Source organism: Triticum aestivum, chromosome 6D (assembly GCF_018294505.1).
Source record: "Triticum aestivum cultivar Chinese Spring chromosome 6D, IWGSC CS RefSeq v2.1, whole genome shotgun sequence".
NCBI classification, from domain to species: domain Eukaryota; kingdom Viridiplantae; phylum Streptophyta; class Magnoliopsida; order Poales; family Poaceae; genus Triticum; species Triticum aestivum.
Window position 1 is genome coordinate 40,479,626 of NC_057811.1, and position 9,446 is coordinate 40,489,071.

Consider the following 9,446-nt stretch of genomic DNA (forward strand, 5'->3'; position numbering starts at 1 on the left):
TGGATCCGAACTACGGTGTGGTGCTACCCAACAAGGACAGGCACAAGACAACGACACAGGCAGGCCGCGGGGCGCACGCCGCTGTCTCTCCCCTTCTAAACCCCCTCTCTCCCCGCGGCCCCGCCGCCGCCGCCGGCAATGGAGGGCCTCCACAACCTCCTCGCGCGCCCCAACTCCGCGCCACTCGCCTTCTCCCTCCCGCGCCCGCGCCGCAGGCCGCCTCCGCCCGCCTCCGCCCTCGCCTGCCGCGCCGCCAGCCGCTGGGCCGACCGCCTCTTCGCCGACTTCCACCTCCTCCCCGCCGCCGCCGCCGCGCCCGACCCGCCGGCCGCGGCCCCAGCCGGCGTCTCCGCGGCGCCCTGCGTCCCGCTCTTCCCCGACGCCGCCGACCGGTCCCTTCCCGTCCAGGTCGACTTCTACAAGGTACGTATCTCGCGTGATTTAACTGAACCTAGCAATATCCATCTGACAGAGGGGAAATGCATTGTCCTTGAAATGTTACCATACTTTGTCGTACAACACCTGTATCATCCAGCATTGTGCTTAGGGTGTCCATTTTAAAGAATTTTCTCTAGTCTATACTCAAGTCAATCCCACAAAAACAATTCCCATTTTTACCTGATGAATGAACTACGGATGAATTTTCTGGAACATTTGATTTGTTTGGAATATGATTGCTTGGCTTGGCTTGCCATGCCATGAAAGTATGACCTGTTTTATCTGAGAAGTGAACTGGGGATGTGATGTTTCTATTAGTGTGGTAAATGATTGCTTGGCTTGCTCTGCTCAGGTTCTCGGGGCAGAGCCGCATTTCCTCAGCGACGGTGTCAGGCGGGCATTCGAGGCGCGGGCGGCCAAGCCACCGCAGTACGGCTACAGCACAGATACCCTTGTTGGCCGTCGGCAAATACTGCAGCTTGCACATGATACTCTCACAAACCAGAGCTCCCGCACCGAGTATGACCGCGCGCTCTCTGAGGACCGTGACGCGGCGCTCACACTGGATGTTGCTTGGGACAAGGTAAGGCTGTAGGGGCAGTAAACGGTGCACTTGGATCCTGTAGGATTTCAGATAGCACTGGCATGTACTTATTGTCTCTATTGGATGTCTTGCCAAGCAGGTTCCGGGTGTGCTATGTGCCCTTCAGGAGGCTGGGGAGGCACAGGCAGTGCTTGCAATTGGAGAGCACTTACTGGAGGACCGCCCGCCCAAGCGGTTCAAGCAGGATGTGGTGCTGGCAATGGCGCTCGCTTATGTGGACATATCAAGGGATGCAATGGCGGCTAGCCCTCCAGATGTAATCCGCTGCTGTGAGGTGCTTGAAAGGGCTCTCAAGCTCTTGCAGGTCAGCTGTTTTTACCATCAGACAGTATTGCAGATTTAACATGTGTATGGTGACTTTACACAAACACCTATTTATTAATACAAGTGTTACATGTTGACTTAGGTTAAAACATTTTCTTCTTCTTCTTTTACTGCTGAATATACTATGTAGTCTTGATTGATCTAATTGGTATTAATGCTGAGTATTAATTATGATTTCATTTGGCTAAGTAAGTCCCCTTATGGTAAACCTAAGATGCAGCTCCTTTTCCTTTAGTATTGCCGTATGTGATTTCTTTTAGTTAAGATGTAGTGTCAAACTTCTGCTTCCATGTCTAATAGCAGGGACAGATCCTACTAACAAAGTTTTATAAGTAGTATAATAAAATGTACAAGTCTAGCTATACAAGATAAATGTATAAAAGGCGACTCCAATAAACAATGGTCTTTGCATTTATATTTTCACTGGGACGATATTCGAATTGGATAGATTTAGATAAATATGTGAAGACCAGCATGAATGCATGTGCTGTATGTTGCTAAGAAAGATCTTCTGGAAGCAGTACTAAGATATATGTTATTCTTTAGGAGGATGGGGCAATCAACCTTGCACCTGGTCTGCTTTCACAAATTGATGAAACTCTGGAGGAGATCACACCTCGTTGTGTTTTGGAGCTTCTTGCCCTTCCTCTTGATGAAAAACATCAGATTGAACGCCAAGAAGGTCTTCGTGGTGTGAGAAACATTTTGTGGAGTGTTGGTAGAGGAGGTATTGCTACTGTTGGAGGAGGATTTTCGCGTGAAGCCTACATGAATGAAGCCTTCCTGCAGATGACATCAGCGGAGCAGGTTTGTAATTATCACCAGTTTTCATGAGGCAGTAGCCTTTTCATGTTGCTGTAGCACATATTTTGAGAATGTGTTGATTCATTTGTATTACAAATCACAGATGGATTTCTTTTCAAAAACACCGAATAGCATACCGCCTGAATGGTTTGAAATCTATAGCGTGGCACTTGCAAATGTTGCTCAAGCAATTGTAAGTAAAAGGCCAGAGCTCATCATGATGGCAGATGATCTTTTCGAACAGCTCCAGAAGTTCAATATAGGTTCTCAATATGCTTATGATAATGAGATGGATCTTGCGCTGGAAAGGGCACTTTGCTCATTACTTGTGGGAGACATTAGCAACTGCAGAATTTGGCTTGCGATTGATAATGAATCCTCAGCACATAGAGACCCCAAAATTGTAGAGTTTATTGTGAACAACTCTACCATCGACCAGCAGGAGAATGATCTTCTTCCAGGCCTGTGTAAGCTTTTGGAGACATGGCTTGTCTCAGAGGTTTTCCCTAGGAGTAGAGATACTCGAGGCATGCAGTTTACACTTGGAGACTACTATGATGATCCGAAGGTTTTAAGCTACCTAGAAATGATGGAAGGTGGTGGTGCTTCTCATTTGGCTGCTGCTGCTGCTATAGCAAAACTCGGTGCTCAAGCTACAGCTGCTCTCGGTACCGTGAAATCAAGTGCTGTCCAAGCATTCAACAAGATTTTTCCATTGATAGAACAGCTAGATCGATCAGCCATGGAGAATCCTAATGATGGCCTTGAGGAACCTGTCAGTAAATTTGACCAGAAAAATATTATGGGATTTGATATCCACGATTCCAAAAACGCTGCCCTGAAGATTGTCTGTGCCAGTGCATTATTTGCTCTGTTGACAGTAATAGGCCTGAAGTACTTGCCTCGTAACAAGGTGCTCCCTGCTATCAGAAGCGAGCATGAGTCCATGACAGTTGCTAATGTTGTTGACCCAGTTGATGGTAAGTAGACACTCTTTTACTTCCAACTAGTAAAAAAAAAAGGAAAAAGCTCTGATCATGTGTTTACTACTGGGCATGCGTGATATCTAATGACATTACATTTTCGATATAGCAGCTTTGGATTGACGTTTTCAACAAAGCTGTACCAACTGTTTGATCCATATACAGAGTTATTTCTGGAATCATAGTACTTATATACTCCTTCCCTTCTAGAATATAAAGTGCATCAATTTTCATGAAAGTCAAACATTTGTATGTTTGACCAAGATTGTGGAGTAAAATATCAACATCTGTAATACCTAATAGATAAAATATGAAAATACTGGTGGATGTCTCGGACATCAGCACCACCTCTTACGGTCTCTCGACCATGTTACACACGTTGAAGTGTATATGTGGATTGCCTAGCCCTTTCCATTAGTTCGGGCTTTTAGTTGCGTTGGCTTGGGCATGAAGCTTAACATGGTATTAGAGGTTAAGGTCTTGAGTTCAAGTCCTGGCTTTCGCAATCTATCAAAAAATTGCTGCTGCCCCCCTATGTGTCCACGTATATGCCTCTTGAGCCATAACTCTGAGTCTATTCAAGTGTTGACTTCCCGCGTCACACGTGAGAGGGGGTGTTGAAGTTTATATGTGGATTGCCTAGCCCTTTCCATCAGTTCAAACTTTTGGTTGCGTTGGCTAGTGCATGAAGCTTAACAACACGTTCGTGGCACTGGCGTATGTTACAAGCTCACTTCGGTCTATGGGCCTACTGATCCTTCTTGCAAAGACGCTTTTTTGCCTAGCTTGTTGGCCAAAAACCGCCATGCAGGGTCATGTGGCTCGTCTTAGCCGATTTCAACCAAATACACTGTGCGTGGGACAAAACAAAAGAAACATCAATAGAAGCCGCATCAATCATTTTCGGGCTGCTCTTCATGATTGCGAGTTGTTCAAAATTCACCTTCAAAACCGGCGCTTCACTTGGAGCAACGAGAGGGTCAACCCTACTCTGTGCAAGCTTGATACTTTCTTCTGCAACTCCGAGTGGGATGCTCAATTCAACACTCATGTCCTTCATGCCTTTTCAACCTCGCCCTCCCACCATCGTCCCCTCTTGCTCGCCGATGATACGGATCCTAGAAGACCGCGGACTTTCAAGTTTGAAAAGTTTTGGGCTTCGCTTCCGGGCTTTCAAGAGGCCGTGCACAAAGCGTGGAATGAACCCTCCAACCATGTTGAGCCTTACCAAGTGTTGCACCACAAGCTCAAGTTGACCGGGACTAGGCTCTCCGAATGGAATCGAGTGCTCTTCTCCAAGGCAAAAGTCCATCTTCACGCCGCCCTCCTTGTCATCCTCCATCTTGACATTGCCCAAGAAGATAGCCAACTCTCCGATGAGGAGCATGACCTTCTTGCGAGTCTCAAAAGAAGGGTCATAAGCTTATCGATTCTTGAGAGGACAAGGAAAAAATAATGTGCAAGAATGTCCAACTTAAAGGATGGTGATGCTAACACCAAATTTTCCTACCAGCGGTTAAATGCTAGAAGAAGAAAAAAACCCACATCCGTAGGCTCAAACACAAGCATGGTTAGGTCACCGAGCATGAAAAAAGATATAATTCATGACTACTTCACGAGGTCATGGGAAAAGGGAGCCCAAGTGCGAAGGATTTTAATTGGGAGGAGCTCAACTTTGAGGCGCATGACTTTGAGTCGCTTGGAGGAGCTGATCACCGAGGAGGAGGTGAAGGCGGCCATTGATGATATGCCATGCGACAAGGCCCCCGACCCAGATTGCGTCACAGGTTTTTCTTTTCAAGAAGTGTTTGGCATCGTCAAGCATGACATCATGAGGGTCATCCACCTTTTTGGCAACTTGCACAATGCCAACTTTCATTGGCTCAATGCGACTAATGTTGCTATTGCCATTGAAGGAAGGGGCGGAGGGCATCTCGGACTATCGACCTATAAGCCTCATCCATGCGGTTGCAAAAATTATTCCAGAAATGCTTGCTACTCGACTTGGTCCTCACATGAATGACCTCATCTCCAACGCCCAAAGCGCTTTCATAAAGAGAAGTATACACGACAACTTCATGTATGTTCGGAATCTCACGCGTAAACTTCACAAGAGCAAGATATCGTCCCTCCTTTTCAAGCTTGATATCCGTAAAGCTTTCGATTCGGCGAAGTGGGAATACATCATTGACCTCCAAAAAAGAGGGTTCTTGAGCAAGTTCCGTGACTGGATCACCGCCTTGCTTTGCACCTCCTCGTCCAGGATTCTTTTGAATGGTGTGGCTAGCTCACACATTAAGCACGATTGAGGTCGTTAGCAAGGAGACCCTTTATCTCCACTCCTCTTCGTCATTGCTATCGACCCCCTCCAACAACTCCTCGAATTGGCAACTAGGAAAGGGCTTCTCCTCAAGATTAGGAGTCGGGGAGCCATGATGCAAACTTCTCTCTATGCGGATGATGCGGCGGTGCTTATGACACCCATCAAGAGAGACATTAATAATCTCTCCACCATCTTGAGATACTTTGGGGCCTTGCTACCAATTTCAACAAGAGCTCGGTGGTCCCCATTTGGTGCGGTCTTCTCAACCTTGAGCCTATGCTTCAAAATTTGTCAGCCATGGGAGCTTCCTTTCCGAGCTCGGTGGTCCCCATTTGGGTCCTCCGCTTTTGGTATTGCAACTCAAGTAAAAACCCCTAGTATATGAACCTTCAATTCCTTGAGGACAAGGTGGCGGCCAAATTAGTTCCTTGCGATGGAAACAACATCACTACCATCGGCCGCATTACCCTTGTCAAGTCGTGCTCTCCGCCCAAGCGGTTTACAACATCGCTCCCCTCATTGTTCCTCCAAGCACCCTCCACAACACAAACAAGCTCGAAAGGGTGTTGCTATGGATCGGATTTAACAAGACGCTGGGGCCAAGTGCAAGGTTAATTGGGATACCGTGGAGGCCTTGGGGTGCTCAACACCGACAAGTTTGCTAGGACACTAAGATTGCGGTGGGCATGGTACGAATGGAAAGATCCGACCAAATCGTTGGTTGGAATGAGCAATCCTTGTGATGAGATGGATCTTGACCTTTTCTATGCCTCCACAATTATCACAGTTGGCGATGGTGCGAGAACCCCTTTCTGGGATGCACCAAGACCGTAAGCCCAAGGAGATTGCACCGCTCATTTATGAGGCATCAACATGCAAGAATTGGAAGATGCGGGAGGTGCTACATGGGAACACTAGGGTTTCCAAAATCAAGATGTCTGGCATGCTCTCCATAGCTCACTTCCAGCAATTAATTGCTCTTTGGGCGCTCATTGGCGACTTCCATCTTGAAGAAAAGGCCCAAGACGACATCACATGGAAGCACACGACTAATGGCCACTACATGGCTCCCTCCGCCTACTCGGCGCAATTCTTGGGAATCATTTACTCCCCCATGGAGCACATGGCTTGGAAGGCTTGGGCGCCACCTGTAGTTAAATTCTTCCCGTTGTTGGCCATTCAAGACCGAATTTGGACCGCTGATAGTTTGGCTAAGTGTGGTTGGCCAAATTATGGCCTTTGTCCTGTATGTAAAAGAGAACAAGAGTCCGGGATGCATCTTTTCTTCAAATGCCACTTCACCGAACCTGGCGAATGAATGGGTTCACCTTGGGCAATTGGACACCACCTCTTGGCAACTGCAGCTCTCAATTAAGGACTGGTGGGTTAGCCTCTCCGCCAAGTGTGTGGCCAATAGAAAAGTGATGGCATCCCTAACCATGCTCATCAGTTGGACTATTTGGAACGAGAGGAACTGCCAGGGTATCTGTCACAAGAGTACTCCACCTCCAATCTTTCTCAAGATCATAAAGCTCGAGGCAAGGCTCTGGGTTACCGCGGCGCAAATAAATTAGGGAAAATAATAATGGGAGAGTATAACTTTTCGTATCGAGGGATCGTGTATCACAAACTATATTCTCTTCTTAATTAATAGATGAGGCAAATCTGATGCCTCCGTTTTGAAAAAAAGGATACAGATTTGGTATTGTAGATACTGATATTTATTTCTAAAAACTTGGTCAAACATGCACAAGTTTGACTTTGGAAAAAACTAATACACCTTATATTATATTTTGAAATGGAGGGAGTATTAATTTTATAATTCACGTCATACCCAATAAAATCCTTACATATTTGTTTATTGAAGATGATGCTCCAGATGAGCCAATACAGATTCCTAGAATGGATGCGAAGCTGGCAGAAGATATTGTTCGCAAGTGGCAGAGTATCAAAACCAAGGCCTTGGGATCAGATCATTCTGTGGAATCATTGCAAGAGGTGAGGTTCAAAACTTTGGCCGACTGTCCTCTGTTGCTGGTCTGTACTTCCACTCACGAGATACCTTATGCAGTCATAGGCACTTTTAGATAGTCAAATAGGTTCACTGTTCATAAGTATACTTGCCCTGCTTATCTGGGTTTGCATTTAACACTTCTATTGTTTCAGCATAATTTCTCGAGAGTTATTTCCACTGCCAACTTATCTCCCTTACGATGCTAACTGAAAACCGGCATTTCCTGATGCCCACAGGTTCTTGATGGCAACATGCTGAAGGTATGGACGGACCGAGCAGCGGAGATCGGGCGCAAAGGCTGGTTCTGGGACTACACACTGTCTGACGTGGCGATCGACAGCATCACGGTCTCCCTGGACGGACGGCGGGCGACCGTGGAGGCAACGATCGAGGAGGCAGGCCAGCTCATCGACGCAACCGACCCCAAGAACAACGACTCGTACGACACGAAGTACACCACCCGGTATGAGATGACCTTCACCGGACTAGGAGGGTGGAAGATAACGGAAGGCGCGGTCCTCAAGTCGTCTTAGGGTAGTTGGTGTGCGGTAACCTCATTAAGTTTGTTAATTCCTTCCAGTTTTCTTTTGGGGGTGTGTAAATAAGCAGGCAGTCTAGGCCCTTTTTAGTTTGGAAGACCGATAGTTGCGTTAGTCTGATGTGATCGACGAAGAGCTTTATTTTTCTTGTGTTGTATTTGGATTGTTGGTGCTAGGCTAGATCCTTGGAGATAAAGAGAAACATAGTGCTAGATTTGCAGATGAAATCATCTTGGTTCTTCTTCTGTGCTTGAGATTTTTCTTGCTATGTTATGTCTGAATGCACGCAATCCTCCTGCATGTGGTGATGAAGGCGGCACTATTCCTAGCTATGATCACAAGAATGGCATGACAAAGGATTTTATATGTCATGTTATGTTAGGAATAGTGAGCTTTGCACTGTTGCTTTGCACCTCACCCTAGTAATTCTTTTTTTGGAATCGAATCATCTCCTCCTAGTATTTTTATGCATTTGATCGATTGAAGAAGCCACGGGGCTATGCCCCTAGTATGACAATACGAAAAACAATTCACTAGATTGCAATGGCATATACCCTCTTGAATTCAATGGGGTTGTTGACAAGTGTAATTATTGATACCACCAAAATTTCCAAGCTCTTTTGAGGCAATCATAGGAGAGTGGAGGAGTTGTTCCCTACCTGAATATCATTAGTCAAAAGAACTACTATGTTACAATGGCGAAGTGAGTCGCACAAAGAGATTATCACGCCAAGACGCGTCATGTACTCAAAATACATCGCATCTTTTTTAGACCAGAAGGGCCTCGCCCCGATTCCATTGCATTGCCTGAAATCAACATCATCCCACCTGATTTATAGCACGCAGGAGCCAGCCAAGCGTTGGGACCAGCTAAAACATTCAACCCGAGACTAATACCAAAAGTACAGAGGCCTATAGATCAAATTCGAAGTCCCAGAGCACCTAACAACGATATTACTCCATACTACTACCTCCATCCTGATTTATTAGTCCTTCTTGTAGTTTGGGTCAAACTTTGACCTTTGGTTTAACTATAAAAAAATAAGTTATATACCCTAAAATAGTATCATTGAAAACATCTTTCAAACATGAATCCAACAATATAAGTTTTGTGACAAAAACTTATAATTTGTTAGTCAAATCTACGGTTAAAACAAAATACGAATGGGACCAATAAACCTGGACAGATACTACGTAGTAAAGGGGGCCACATCAGACTACCTCCGTCCGGGTTTATTGGTCCCCTTTGCCCCAAATCTTAACCAAACATTCAACTAATAAAATATTAATTCATGTCAACAAAAATTATATCATTGGATTAGTATTTGAATATAGTTTTCAATAATATAATATACATGTCTTGCTAGAGTTCACCACACACCTGTTTAGCCGGGGTCCGGCCAAAGCAACAAGGGCG

General features: G+C 45.8%; 1 protein-coding gene across 2 annotated transcripts; it reads left to right on the top strand.

Annotated features, from left to right (window-relative positions):
* Positions 1-8,280, top strand: LOC123143371 (protein ACCUMULATION AND REPLICATION OF CHLOROPLASTS 6, chloroplastic). 2 transcript variants are annotated; one of them, XM_044562290.1, is made up of 7 exons: positions 1-423; positions 791-1,021; positions 1,122-1,346; positions 1,913-2,173; positions 2,274-3,150; positions 7,356-7,474; positions 7,727-8,280. In XM_044562290.1, the coding sequence occupies exons 1-7, from the start codon at positions 139-141 to the stop codon at positions 8,021-8,023; spliced, it is 2,295 nt and encodes a 764-aa protein (XP_044418225.1). In that variant the 5' UTR covers positions 1-138; the 3' UTR covers positions 8,024-8,280. The 2 variants fall into 2 exon arrangements, with proteins under 2 accessions (XP_044418225.1, XP_044418223.1); XM_044562288.1 differs by having other exon boundaries at positions 2-423; positions 7,344-7,474.
* The last annotated feature ends 1,166 nt before the right edge of the window (positions 8,281-9,446 follow it).